Below are 15,064 nucleotides of genomic sequence, written 5' to 3'. Positions count from 1 at the left end.
GGGAAGGACGTTCTTGCTATTGAGGGAGTGCAGCGAAGGTTCACCAGACTGATTCCCGGGGTGGCAGGATTGACATATGAAGAAAGACTGGATTGACTCGGCTTATTTTCACTGGAATTACGAAGAATGAGAGGGGATCACATGGAAACATATAAAATTCTGACTGGATTGGACAGGTTAGATGCAGAAAGAATGTTTCCGATGTTGGGGAAGTCCAGAACCAGGGGTCACAGTCTAAGGATGAGGGATAAGTCATTTAGGACCGAGATGAAGAGAAACTTCTTCACTCAGAGAATTGTGAACCTGTGGAATTCTCTACCACAGAACGTTGTTGAGGCCATTTCATTAGTTATATTCAAAAGGGAGTTTGATGTGGCCCTTACGGCTAAAGGGATCAAGGGATACGGAGAGAAAGCAGGAATGGGGTATTGAACTTGCATGATCAGTCATGATCAGATTGAATGTTGGTGCAGGCTTGAAGGGCCGAATGGCCTACTCCTGCATCTATTTTCTATGTTTCTATGTAACCTGACCCCGTCACACAGCACTGCACCTATCCATCAAAATCCATGGCACGGCCTTGGACAATGTTGACCACTTTCCATACCTCGGGAGCCTATTATCAGCAAGGGCAGACATCGACGGCAAGGTCCAACACTGCCTCCAATGTGCCAGCGCAGCCTTTGGTCACCTGAGCAAGAGAGTGTTTGAGGATCAGGCCCTCAAATCTGGCACCAAGTTTATGGTCTACAGAGCTGTAGTGATACCTGTCCTCCTGTATGGCTCAGAGACGCGGACCATATACAGCAGACACCTCAAATCACTGGAGAAATACCACGAACGATGTCTCCACAAGATCCTGCAAATCCCCTGGGAGGATAGACGCACCAACGTCAGTGTTCTCGATCAGGCCAATATCGCCAGCAACGAAGCACTGACCACACTCGATCAGTTCCGTTGTGCGGGCCACATTGTCCACATGCCTGACACAAGACTCCCAAAGCAAGTGCTCTACTTGGAACTCCTACAGGACAAGCGAGCCCCAGGTGGGCAGAGGAAATGTTTCAAGGACACCCTCAAAGCCTCCTTGATAAAGTGCAACATTCCCACCAACACCTGGGAATCCCTGGCCAAAGACCACCCTAAGTGGAGGAAGAGCATCCGGGAGGGCGCTGAGCACCTTGAGTCTCGTCGCCGAGAGCATGCAGAAAGCAAGCGCAGGCAGCGGAAGGAGCGTGCAGCAAACCAGACTCCTCACCCAACCTTTCCTTCAACGACTGTCTGTCCCACCTGTGACAGAGACTGTAATTCCCATATTGGACTGTACAGTTGCCAAAGAACTCACTTTCCTCGATTTCGAGGGACTGCCTATGATGATTATTATATACATCAGCAGTTGCATTACCACAGTAGTCCACTAGTTGGAGCAGTCGTCCACTAGGGGGAGCTCTATATTAAAATTCTTAAAGAAGAAGTAATCATAACAAAATAATCATCATACATAACTTGCATGGTTATACACAACAAAAGATATGGACTTATTTTGCCATATTTATAAATCAAACTCAAACCACTGGTTTTCTGTCTCGAAGAGGATACCTGCACTCTCGAACAGAATTTTCCATACTTGGTATCGAACTTAAACCCATACCAGGCTGAGCCACAGGACAGTTTTTCTTCAAGGGCAACCTTTGATCTACATTTGAACTCCCAAGAACTTCATTCTGTTTGTCTGCCTGACACAGCCTCAGGCTTAAATTCTGACTTTTTCATGGATTTGTTTCTAGCACATCTGATGTAGGATTTGCTACTGGTACTCTACTTGTAACAAGACTATCTGATTCATCAGAAATAATCAAACCATTCCAACTTTCAACTCCTTCCACATATGTAGGTAAAATATGATCAATGTGAACAAACCTAATCTTTCCATGATCAAACACCTTGACCAAATATGTGCGAGGACCACATATCTTCACTATTCTTCCTGGTAACCACTTTAACCATTTATGGTGATGTTTCTTCACTCTCACCTTCTGATTCAATTTCACACTTCTCTCTCTTATTCTACCTCTTTCAAGATTCTCTTTCTGTCTTAATTTTTTCTCTTCTACTGACTGTGCCAAGTTTGGGTTTAACAACGAGAACCTGGTTCGTGGATGTCTTTGAAAAACAACTCTGCTGGTGACTGCTCTGTGAAATAACTCACACTTGTGAGCAGTCACTCATACTCTGTGCTTCTCCAGCCATTTGAGCACTTCATTCACACGGATTTTCCTGTTTGGTGCTGAAATGAGTATGTCATTTAAATAACATACTACCCCTTCAATGCCTTGCAAAATCTGCTTCAACACCCCTTGGAATATGGCGGGGGTGGAAGACACTCCAAATGGTAGCCTATTAAATTGATATAGGCCTCGGTGAGTATTTATAGTCAAGCATGACTTGGACTCCTCATCTAGTTCAAGTTGTAATTTGTGAGATCTAACTTTGAGAAGATCTGACCACCTGTCAGCATTGTGAACAAATCTTCTACATTTGGCAATGTATTGGGTAGATTACCCTCTAGAACCTGGTTTACAGTTACTTTATCATCACCGCACAACCTTACCTTACCATATGACTTAGGTACAACAATAATGGATGTAACCCAATTTCTTAGATCTATCTTAGAGATAATGTTCTCAGTTTCTAGTCTTTTGAGTTCTTGCTCAACTTTCTCGTATGGTACGGGACATGGCTTGCAGTAAACTGGTCTAGCGTCCTTCTATTCTCTGTATGGTGATACGTCCTGCCACAGGGATTTGCTCTCCTGCGTTACCTCACAGCTCTATAGAAACATAGAAAATAGGTGCAGGAGTAGTCCATTCGGCCCTTCGAGCCTGCACCGCCATTCAATGAGTTCATATCTTTGACTTCTCCAGTGGAAAATCACTCAACTTGTCGAGATATAGCGATTCCAGTACTACACTCAAGAATGCACCAGTGTTAATTTCCATGGGTATCCTGGTTCCTGCAACGTCTACTTGGATGACAATACTTCGCGAATCACTGTCAGATACCTTTGTGCTCCTGATGACGTGCATCTCCAGAACCTCCTCATCCTGTTGCTGCTCTTCAATGCTATGTAGTCTCTGACGATTTCTTCTTCTAGCCTTGAACACTGGTTTACTCTTCAGTTGGCATGCCTTCGCCAGATGCCCAGTTTTCTTGCAGAAAAAACACTCGGCCTTCACATATGGACAGCTTTGAGCGATGTGTTGTCCCAGGCACCGATAGCATGACTTCAATGCGCTGTTACCTTAGCCAGTTGCTGAGGCCTTGGGGCCCAACTACCTTTTTCTTTTCATCTGCAGGCGATTCACCTCGGTTGTCTGATGACTGGAAATGGCGCGAAATTCTCGGGAGTATTGGTCGGCCATATCCATCGACATAGCTGTCTGACAAGCTAAATCAAAAGTCAAGTTAGGGGTTGTCAACAACTTTCTTCTGATTGCTTCACTTTCCATCCCACAAACAAAGCATTCATGCAATGTTTGGTCCGGAAAGTTTCCAAAATAACAGTGAATGGATAGCTTTTTTAAAGCTACAATGTACTCACTGATACCTTCGTCAATGAATTGATCTCGTATTCCAAAATGATAACTTTCAGCAATTTCCAGGGGTTCAGGACTGTAGTGCTGTGCTAACTTGGTTAGAATCTCAGTCAGTGGCATGTCCTTTGGCTTGATGGGAACAAGTACATTTTTCAGGGTTTCATATACCTCGGGGCCTGCTTCAGTCAAGAAAATAGCCCGTTTTCTTTCTAAAACCAACCGGTTATGGTTTTCATCATCGGGGACTTTGACGATATTACTTCCACATACACTCCGAAAGTCTCTCGGTCACGATGGAACTCACCAAAGCGCCCTATTATTCCCATAGGCACCGCAATCTGGACTTTGACAGTTCAGCCAAGTGTGCTTGTAATTTACCATAGATTCTTAGCTGTGCTGCAAAACAATGAACCTTTCCAAGTCTCTCTGTTGGTTGGGAGGAATCACACACCAACAAAAATTTCAACTAGGGAATCCGATTATCGTTTCCTACGTCACCAATGTGATATTCTTTATGCCATTACTAATACACAAGATGGCTCTACAGGAACTTTACATGTGACCTTGTCACATGATGCTTTTATTATATACATCAGCAGTTTCATTACCACAGTAGTCCACTAGTTGGAGCAGTAGTCCACTGGGGGGAGCTCTAAATTACAACCGTGTCTCTGCATCTCTCGCCTTCAGGCATCACCTCAGAGCCTGGCACTACGCGATCATTAGATGCAAGCTTAGTAGAGGGTTCTGAACTGGATGATGCCCTGGGGATGAGTGGGCTGCAGCAAGGCCAAGGGGAAGGGGTGGCTTGGGAGTCAGCTCCCCAGAGGGGGAGTTTGCGCGCGAGTCCTGCCGCACAAGACTCAGATGAGGACCTCGATGGGGAGGCGTTCACAACAAGGGTGATGGCCATGCACTCCGAGATGATAGATGCAATGGCAAAGGTGCTCCGATGGTTTGCTCAATGATGTTCCTGGTGGCTGCATGGCTCTCATTATAGGAGTGCTGGGCAGGAGTGTTGGTATTGTGGAAGGAAGTCATGAGCCAGGTGGAGAGCATATAGCCCTCGTCTCTGGCCAGCCAGCCGTCAGCTTGATGATGAGAGCAGCAGGTGCATTGTCTCTTTAAATGAAACATCCTTTAAGATGAGTAGAAGCTCTTGTGACAGGCTGAATGAGTTGGCAGAGTGGTTGTTAGATAAGATGGTGCTTGAATATTTTGAGGAGTTGCCCTTTGCATTAATGAGTTTCTCTGGCACCCAGGTTGAGAGAAAAAGAGTATGCTAAGTAAGGAGGTAAGTGAATGCAGTAGAGTGATAGAAGATGTGCATCAACAAGGAGCCATGGCAGCAGAGCCTTGGTAAGGGGAGGGGGGGGGAACGACAGAACCAGTGAAGCTTGGGGCCCTATAACTTCTTGAAAAACTGCTTCTAAGTAGCTCAGCAGGTCCAAATGTTTGGGGGTGGGTGCAAAACCTAAAAGGACTGCTCAATAGACTTACCATAGTGGTTAGACTTGTCTTAGCTGCCCATGTGAGGAATCACTTCCTGCATGGTGTGACAGTGTTTTTGGGGTGGTGGAGTTAGCAATGGCGGCCTCTGCTAACTCCCTCTATACAACTTGACCCACTCTCTTATAGGGCTGCATTCACTCATTTCTACCAAAAGGACCACCATGGATATGTTTGGAGGTGGGGGAGAGGGGGGCTTCCAGGTGCTGGCAGTCATGAGGCTTCTACACTTTGAGACATTTTAGTTTATGCTTCTACTGTTCGCCTTTAAATTGCTGCAGCATTTTAAATGCTGCAGCTCTGAATTTCCATCCCTATCAGAAGCACATTTGTTTTTTGAAAAAAACTCAAATTAGGATGAGGAAAGCCTGTAGGTACAGAGAAAAAAAAACTGGACCTAGTATTTCAGGTCTCTGCTCATCCCCCACCCCGCTTCCCCACCCCCCCCCCCACTCCCCAGCCCCCACTGCCCCCTGGCTACACAGCCCTTTGATTTTCTGTGGCTTTGAAAGGATATGTAACTGTGCCTGCAACTGCTCTAGATATAGACCCAGAATTTGTATAAATATTAAATCCAGGTCCAGGCTGTTGGGAGAGTCGGAAGCCTTCAACGAAAAACTTTAATTATGGTATTAAACAACACAAAAACAATTCAATGGTTAAATTTAATCATGTTATTATGAAATTTGTAATTTTTTAATGTTTTATTTTGATTAAAGTTTTTTTTTGAACATTAGAAATGTCACTTACTGAGCGAAAAATGGAGAATAAAAAACTTCAATAAGCGATTCTAAATTATCCAATTGGTTCATGAACAAATTATGATAGCAAAATGATTGCATAATTCATTAGTTTTGTCATTATAAATATTTGCATACAAATGTTCATTGTGAAGCGTTGATAGAAAAAACATGAGTTAATATTCTGACAGGGGATAAAAGCTTGTAAACAGGAAGTACACATTTAAGGGGTAGATTTTCATCACGGATTGTAAAACTGGAAAGGAAAATAGTGAGTGGTGTAAAATGGGCGGCCGATCTGGTATCCCCAGTTTTCCGTCTGATGGTGAAAGTTAAAATCTACAACACCAATAACAAATTGCATTTATATAATGCCTTTAATGTAGTAATACGTCCCAAGGCGCTTCACAGGAGCATTGTCAAACAAAATTTGACACTGAACCACATAAGGAGATATATGGGGGGATGACCTAAAGCTTGGTCAAAGAAGTAGGTTTTAAGGAGCAACTTAAAGGAGGAGCTATAGAGAGGCGGAGAAGTTTAGGGAGGGAATTCCAGAGCTTAGGGCCTCGGCAGCTGAAAGCATGGCTGTCAATGGTGGAGCGATTAAATTGGGGATAAAATTGGGCGTTGGAGGAGGATGGTGTGGTCAACCGTGCCAAAGGCACCAGACAGGTCGAGAAGGGATAGTTTACCATAGTCACAGTCTACCCCTTGATGTCATGCATTAGAAGAAAATGTGTTAAATGAAGTTCAATTTCTATCAATCTGCTTTTGTATTCTTTGAAAATACAATATTATATAGATTCATACCTTCCCTATTTGCTGGGCTTTCCATTTATAAAGTGTCTGTGTGTAGTCAGCTTTTACAGACTGTCCTCGTTCCTTTAGTTGGTGGAATTCCATGTCCAATGCCTTCAATTGTTCTGTTGGTGTGGCCTCCCCTTTTATGCCATGAAGCCTACAAATTGTCGAGATCTCATCATTTCTACGGGCGAATGCAGCTGAACTGAGCTTTTCTGTACCCACGTCTTCAATCTGAGGGTAGATTGAAATCATTCTTATGTTGAAATATAATAGCTGCATTCTCCATGCTAGCATAAATAATAACACTTCAGAACAACTAGTAAAATGTTCATGAAAACTGCTATCAGAACATGTTTTATTAGCATAGGTGAGATTGAAATCTTTATAATGCTGGCAAATGACAGGTGTTTTAGAAATGACACAGAATTTATCTACGTAATTAAAAGTTAAAAGTACGAATTGATGTTGCCATGAGCAATGAGCTAAATTGCATTACAAGAGCCAGTTATGGTTCACTTCAGGTAAGAAAATCGACAGCATAACTATCATTTATCCAGTATCATTTGGATCAAATGCAACGGTCTTAGTGATGGCGCTGCCATCCGAAAAAATGGGGACAGAGGTTATGGCTTGAAATTGTTGAACACGATGTTCAGTTCGAAAGGCTGTAAAGTGCCTAATCGAAAGATGAGGTGCTGTTCATTGAGCTTATATTGAGCTTCACTGGAACAGTGTAGGAGGCCGAAGGCAGAGTGGTCAGAGCGAGAGTGGGAGGGGAGCAGAGAATTAAAGTGACAGGCGACTGGAAGCTCAGGGTCACACTTGCGGACTAAATGGTGGTGTTCCGCAAAATAGTCACCCAATCTGCATTTCGTCTCCCCAATGTTTAGGAGATCGCATTGTGAGCAATAAATAAAGTATAGTAAATTGAAAGACGTTCAAGTAAATTGCTGTTTCACCTGGAAGGAGTGTTTAGGGCTCTAAACGGTGGGAAGGTGTCATGTATGTACATGCTGTTTATAGTCACCAGATGGTGTCATTGTTGGAGGCCACTGAGCAGCACGCACATGGTGCTGTTCGGGTATAAAAGGCCAGCCATTTTAAGAGTCAGGCACTTTGGGACTAAATAAAGCACAGGCAAGGTCGTACCTTGCTTAGTTAAACAGTACTCAGTTTGAACCTTTATTGCATACATAACATTTGGCGACGAGAATAAAAGAACCTTTGTTTGCAAAATGAGCACGATTGGATTTTTAGAGCGATTCGTGGAGGGAGAAGATTGGGCAGACTTCGTGAGCCATTTGAAGCAGTATTTTGTGGCCAACAAAATGAAGGGGGTCGATGAAGCAGATTGGCGCCGGGCCGACTTCCTCACTATGTGCGGTTCAAAGATCTATGGTCTGATAAAGAATCTACTCATGCCTAGTGATCCAACAGAGAAAACGTACAAGGAATGGTGTACATTGGTACGGGAGCACCTCAAGTCAGACGACGGCATCATCATCTCGAGATACAAGTTTTATACATATGTTCGATCGGAGGGCCAGAGCACGGCGGAATTCGTTGCCGACCTGAGACGTTTAGCGGGACCGTGCAAGTTCAGGACGGTGTTGGCAGACATGCTGCGGGACGACTTTGTTATCGGTATCAACCACGAGGTGATCCTGCGCAAACTTCTGGCGGTGGAAGAATTGGATTTAAAAAGGGCCATCCAGATTGCTCGATCATGTATGTTGATGGACAGGAGTTTAAAGCAAATGTCGGTGAAGAACCGAACCTCGGCAAGTATTGTAAATGCGATTGATTTGGCGTTCGGCAGAGTGGCACACGGCAGGGCCTAACCGGCTGCGTTCGCGAAACCTGTGGCTGCCCAAAGTCCGCCAGCGGGAATGTATCCGACTTCTCCGTGTTGGCATTGTGGGGGAAATCATCGGCACCAGCAGTGCGGATTTAAGCAATATAGTTGCAAAGGCTGTCTGAGAGTGGGGCATCTCCAGCGCAAGTGTCCGCAGATGAGCAAGCGAGCTGCGACACACCATGTGGAGGATGAGAGTCAGACTATCGTGGATCCGGATACGCAATTCGAGGTGCCAGAGGAGGAAGTGTATGGACTGTATTCTTTCATAACCAAGAGTAAACCAATTTTGATTAATGTGAAGTTTAACGGGATACCGGTATCGATGGAACTGGACACAGGGGCGAGTCAATCGATCATGAACGAGAGGGCATTTAATAAGCTATGGGATACTAAGACTGTGAGGCTCAGGCTGAGCCCTGTTAGTGCCAAGCTGTGCACATACACTAAAGAACTGATAAAGGTGATTGGAAGTGCACAAATGAATGTGTCGCATAACGGTATGGTTCACGAGTTATTGCTATGGATTGTTCCAGGCAATGGCCCAATGCTGCTCGGCAGGGGCTGGTTGGAGAAAATCAGATGCGACTGGAATGACATAAAGGCATTGTCGTCGGAGGAAGATACATGTGCCCAAGTACTGAGCAAGTTCCCCTCGCTGTTCAAACCGGGTATCGGCAACTTCACGGGAGCCAAGGTACAGCTCCACGTGGACTCAGATGCAAGACCTGTTCATCATAAAGCTCGGGCAGTGCCGTATATGATGAGGGAGAAGGTTGAAATTGAACTGGACAGACTCCAGCATGAAGGGATCATATCACCGGTCGAATTTAATGAATGGACCAGCCCCATTGTTCCTGTGCTAAAAAGTGATGGCACAGTCAGAATCTGTGGAGACTACAAGGCTATGATAAACAGGGTTTCAAAACAAGATCAGTACCCGTTACTGAAGGTTTGCGACGCTAGCTGGAGGGAAGTCGTTCACAAAACTGGACTTGATGTCGGCCTATATGACGCAGGAATTGGTCGAGATGTCGAAGAGACTTACGTGCATTAACACGCACACAGAACTGTTTATTTATCACAGGTGCCCGTTTGGAATTCGCTCGGCTGCAGCAATATTCCAGAGGAATATGGAAAGTCTACTGAAGTCCTTTCCCAGAATCGTCGTGTTCCAAGATGACATCCTGATCACCGGTCGTGACTCCAAGGAACAGCTGAACAACCTGGAAGAGGTTCTACTGCGTTTGGACAGAGTGGGATTCAGACGTAAACGCTTGAAGTGCGTCTTCATGGCTCCGGAGGTCGAATTCCTCGGGAGGAAAATTGCCACTGATGGTATCAGACCTACTGACGTGAAAACCAAAGCCATCAAGAATGCACCCAAGCTGTAGAACATGACGGAGCTGCGTTCGTTCCTGGGTCTACTCAACTACTTTGGTAACTTCCTACCTAAATTGAGCACCTTACTTGAACCACTGCACGCTATTGAGGAAAGGCAACAACTGGGTATGGGGTGCATTGCAAGACAGAGCTTTCGAGAAAGCCACCAATCTGCTTTGCTCGAACAAGCTGCTGGTACATTATGACTCATGTAAACGTTTAGTTTTGGCCTGTGACGCATCGTCATATTGCGTGTTACAACAAACCAGTGAGTCGGGGAAACTTCAACCTGTCGCGTGTGCATCCAAAAGTTTGTCTAAAGCAGAAAGAGCCTACAGTATGGTAGAAAAAGAAGCTTTAGAGTGTGTGTACGGTGTTAAAAAGATGCATCAATACCTGTTCAGTCTGAGGTTCGAATTAGAGACCGATCACAAGCCACTCATTTAGTTGTTTTCCGAGAGCAAAGGTATCAATAACAACGCTTCACCCCGCATCCAAAGGTGGGCGCTGACATTATCTGCCTATGATTATGTCATTCACCACAGACCTGGCACAGAGAATTGTGCTGATGCTTTGAGTCAGCTGCCATTGTCCACACCGTAGGTGGAAATGCCACAACCAGCAGATTTAATGTTAATCATGGATGCTTTTGAGAGTGAAGGTACCCCTGTCATGGCTCAACAAGTTAAGACCTGGACCAGCCAGGACCCGATATTATCAGTGGTAAAGGGTTGCATCCTCAAAGGGAATTGGTCTGCCATATCTAAGCAAATGTGTGAGGAGGCCAAACTGCACATTCGCCGCAAGGACGAACTATTCAAGCAGATTGCATATTGTGGGGCAATTGAGTTGTAATGCCTAAGAAAGGGAGAGAGAAGTTTGTGCGTGAGTTACACAGCACACATCCTGGTATAGTGATGATGAAGGCCATCGCCAGGTTCCACGTCTAGTGGGCAGGAATTGATTCTGAGCAGGAAGCATGTGTGCATCAGTGCAACACCTGCATGCAGCTCAGCAAAGCACCAGTGGAATCATCGCTGAGTCTGTGGTCATGGCCATCCAAACCTTAGTCCAGGATCCATGTAGATTTTGCAGGTCCCTTCCTGGGCAAGATGTTTTTAGTGGTGGTGGATGCTTATTTGAAGTGGATAGAATGCATAATCATGTCATCCAGTACGTCCATGGCAACTATAGAGAATCTCAATGTCATGTTCACGACACATGGTCTGCCTGACATAGTGGTGAGCGACAATAGGTCATGCTTCACCAGTCAGGAGTTTCGGGAGTTTGTAATACTTAACAACATAAAACTTGTAAGGTCAGCACCGTTCAAGCCTGCGTCCAACGGGCAAGCAGAATGTGCAGTACAAATGATCAAGCGAAGCATGAGGAGAGTAAGCCAAGGATCACTGCAGACCCGCTTGTCTTGCATACTGCTGAGTTACAGGACAAGACCCCACACACTCACAGGGGTCTCGCCTGCTGAACTCATGATGAAAAGAGGTCTTAAGACCAAATTATCTCTTGTACACCCGGATTTAAGTAATCATGTTGAATACAAAAGACAGAGTCAACAAGGGTACCACGATCGTGCAACTGTGTCACGCGAGATTTCTGTTAATGATCCTGTATATATGTTGAATTATGGTCAGGGTCCCAAATGGATCGCTGGTATGGTCATGGCCAAGGAGGGCAACAGAGTATTTGTTATTAAGCTCAAGAATGGACAAACTTGCAGGAAACACATGGATCAAACAAAGCTGAGGCACACAGATGAACCAGAGCAGTCTGACGAAGAAATCATCGACGACCAATCAACTTATCAGCAGCCTTCAGTGAACTCAAGGGTCATCAGTGAACCTGGAATCTCCATCAGACTTGTTCAATAAAAATGGACTTGCAATTCCTGACATGGCCACTGCCACCCCCAACAAGTCAGCCATCCAGCCACCAGCCACAACAGATTCCGCACACTCACCCAAGGCCGGAATTGAACTGAGACAGTCAACCCGAGAGCGTAAAGCACCGGACCATCTCAACCTGTGAAAGGCTGTGATAAGATCTCAGAGGAGTATTGTCATGTATGTACATGCTGTTTGTAGCCACCAGATGGTGTCATTGTTGGAGACCACTGAGCAGCACGCACATGAGGCTGCTCTGGTATAAAAGGCCAGCCATTTTGAGAGTCAGGTACTTTGGGACTAAATAAAGCACAGGCAAGGTCGTACCTTGCTTAGTTAAACAGTACTTAGTTTGAACCTTTATTGCATACATAACAGAAGGGAAAGGGTAAAAGTGCAGGTATTGACTCCTGCGCCTGCACAGGAAGGTGCCGTGGGAAGGGGAAGAGGTGCTGGGGGTGAGTGAGGACTGGACCAGGGAGTCCCTTTGGAATGCTGAAAGGGGAGGAGAGCGGAAGGTGTGTTTGGTGATGGGATCACGCCGGAGATGGTGGAAATAGCGAAGGATGATCCATTGAATGTAGAGGCCTAATAGGGTGGAAGGTGAGGACAAGGGGAACCCTATCATGGTTCTGGGAGGGAGAGGAAGGGGTGAGGGCAGAAGTGCAGGAAATGGAACAGACACAGTCGACCATGGTAGAGGGGAATCCTCGCTTGAGGAAAAAGGAACACATCGTGGAAGCACTGGTGTGGAAAATGGAATCACCAGAACAGATGCGCACAGATGGAAAAACTCGGAGAATGGATCAGAGTTTTTACAGGAAGCAGGTGGGAGGAAGTGTAGTCAAGGTAGGTGTGGGAGGCAGTGGACTTATGGTGAATATTGGTCGAAAACCTATCCCCAGAAATGGAGACAGAGAAGTCGAGGAAGGGAAGGGAAGAGTCGGAGATGGACAATGTAAAGGCAAGGGAAGGGTGGAAATTGGAATAATTTTCCAGTTCAAGACGAGAGCAGGAAACGGCATCGATACAGTCATCAATGTATCGGAAAAAGAAGTGAGCGAGGGAACCAGAGTAGGGGTGGAACAAAGAATGTTCCACATATTCCATGAAAAGGCAGGCATAGCTAGGACCCATGCGGGTCCCTGACACAACACTTTTTATTTGGAGGAAGTGAAAAGAGAAGTTGTTCAATGTGAAAACAAGGTGGAGGAGGATGCTGGTGGATGGGGACTGTATAAATACCATGTCTAACCACCAGAGGGCTTATCCCCTGGAGTCCCAAGGGATCCCACAATCTCTTGGAAGCACCTGTATATAAGGAGGCCTCACAGGCTGGAGAGGCACTCTGAGATCTGTAATAAAGGACTACGGTCACACCTTACTTTGAGCTTGCAGTATCTAGTCTGACTCTTTATTCAAGACATAACAAGTGGCGACGAGATACAGATGACAAACCCCACCGTGACAATGCAGAGAACTGTGGGCATCCTGGAGAAATTTTTGGAGGGAGATGATTGGGAAACCTTCGTGGAACGACTCGACTAATACTTCGTGGCCAACGAGCTGGAAGGAGAAACGAACGCTGTCAAATGAAGGGCGATCCTCCTCAACATATGGCTTCATGAAAAACCTGCTCACTCCAGCGAAACCCACAGACAAGTCGTACGATGAGTTGTGCACACTGGTCTGGGAGCATCTAAACCCGAAGGAAAGCGTTCTGATGGCGAGGTACCGGTTCCACACGTACAAGAGGTCTGAAGGCCGAGCTAAGGCATCTTGCAGGACATTGCGAATTTGAAGGACACTTGGAGCACATGCTCAGGGACTTCTTTGTACTTGGCATTGGACATGAAGTTATACTTCGCAAACTTTTGACTGTAGAGACCCCAACCTTGAGTAAAGCCATAGCCCAGGCGTTTATCGCCACCAGTGACAATACCAAGCAAATTTCTCAGCACACTGGTGCTGCTGCAAGTACTGGGAACAAAGTAACGTTGTTTTTGAATCGAAACGTACTTGGCAGGACCAACACGCCTGCAACTGCACGTCCGCAGATGACTCAGAGTCCACCATCAAGGGTGGTGAATACAAGGCCATTAACACCTTGTTGGCGCTGTGGGGGTGATCATCATTTCCATTCATGTCACTTCAAAGGATACGTTTGCAAGGGACACCTCCAACATATGTGCAGGCGAGTTGCAGACTCTGCTAATCCTGCAAGCCACCATGTTGCAGAGGAGAACAGATCTATGGTGGATCATGACGAACCAGAGCCTCAGACCAAGGAGGCAGAGGTATATGGGGTACATACATTTACCACAAAGTGTTCCCCGATAATGCTGAAGGTTGAATTAAACGGACTCCCGGTTGTCCATGGAACTGGACGCGGGCGCAAGCGAGTCCATAATGAGCAAAAAGACTTTCGACAAATTGTGGTGCAGCAAGACTTCAAGGCCAGTCCTGATTCCCATTCGTATTAAACTGAGAACGTAGACAAAGGAATTGATTCCCGTAATTGGCAGTGCTACCGTAAAGGTCTCCTACGATTGAGCGGTGCACAAGTTACCACCGGGCGATGGCCCCACGCAGTTCGGCAGGAGCTGGCTGGGAAAGATACTCTGGAACTGGGACGACGTCAGAGCACTTTCGTCCATAGACGACACCTCATGTGTCCAGGTCCTAAGCAAGTTCCCCTCGCTGTTCGAACTAGGCATCGGGAAGTTCCAAGGGGAAAAAGTGCAGATCCATTTGATTCCAGGGGCGCGATCCATCCATCACAAGGTGAGGGCGGTACCTTACAGGATGAGAGAGGGTGGAGATTGAGCTGGACAGGCTGCAACAAGAGAGCATCATTTCACCGATTGAATTCAATGAGTGGGCCAGTCCGATTGTTTCAGTCCTCAAGGGAGATGGCACCGTCAGAATCTGTGGTGATTACAAAGTAACTATCAATTGATTCTCACCGCAGGATCAATACCCGCTACCAAAGGCAGATGACCTATTTGCAACGCTGACAGGAGGGAAAATGTTCATGAAGCTGGACCTGACCTCGGCCTACATGACACAGGAGCTGGAAGAATCATCGACAGGCCTCACCTGCATCAACATGCACAAAGTCTCTTCATTTACAACAGATGCTCATTTGGGATTCGATCGGCCGGGAACGATATTCCAGAGGAACATGGAAAGCTTGCTGAAGTCGGTCCCGCGCACCGTGGTCTTCCAGGACGACATCTTGGTTACAGGTCGGGACACCGTCGAACGCCTGCA

The 15,064-nt window shown here is 46.0% G+C and overlaps 1 protein-coding gene across 4 annotated transcripts in view; it reads right to left on the bottom strand.

Annotated features, from left to right (window-relative positions):
- The window catches only part of LOC139273207 (uncharacterized), a 234,970-nt gene that overhangs the window by 126,020 nt on the left and 93,886 nt on the right, over window positions 1-15,064 (bottom strand). For all 4 annotated transcript variants that reach the window (XM_070889796.1, XM_070889799.1, XM_070889798.1 and 1 more), the window contains exon 10: window positions 6,659-6,883. In XM_070889796.1, coding sequence (XP_070745897.1) covers window positions 6,659-6,883 — 225 coding nt within the window. The remainder of the gene's footprint in view (window positions 1-6,658; window positions 6,884-15,064) is intronic.

The sequence above is a fragment of the Pristiophorus japonicus genome, chromosome 9 (assembly GCF_044704955.1).
Source record: "Pristiophorus japonicus isolate sPriJap1 chromosome 9, sPriJap1.hap1, whole genome shotgun sequence".
NCBI classification, from domain to species: domain Eukaryota; kingdom Metazoa; phylum Chordata; class Chondrichthyes; family Pristiophoridae; genus Pristiophorus; species Pristiophorus japonicus.
Note: the sequence above shows the minus strand (reverse complement) of the source record. Positions and strands in the feature narration are given on the sequence as shown.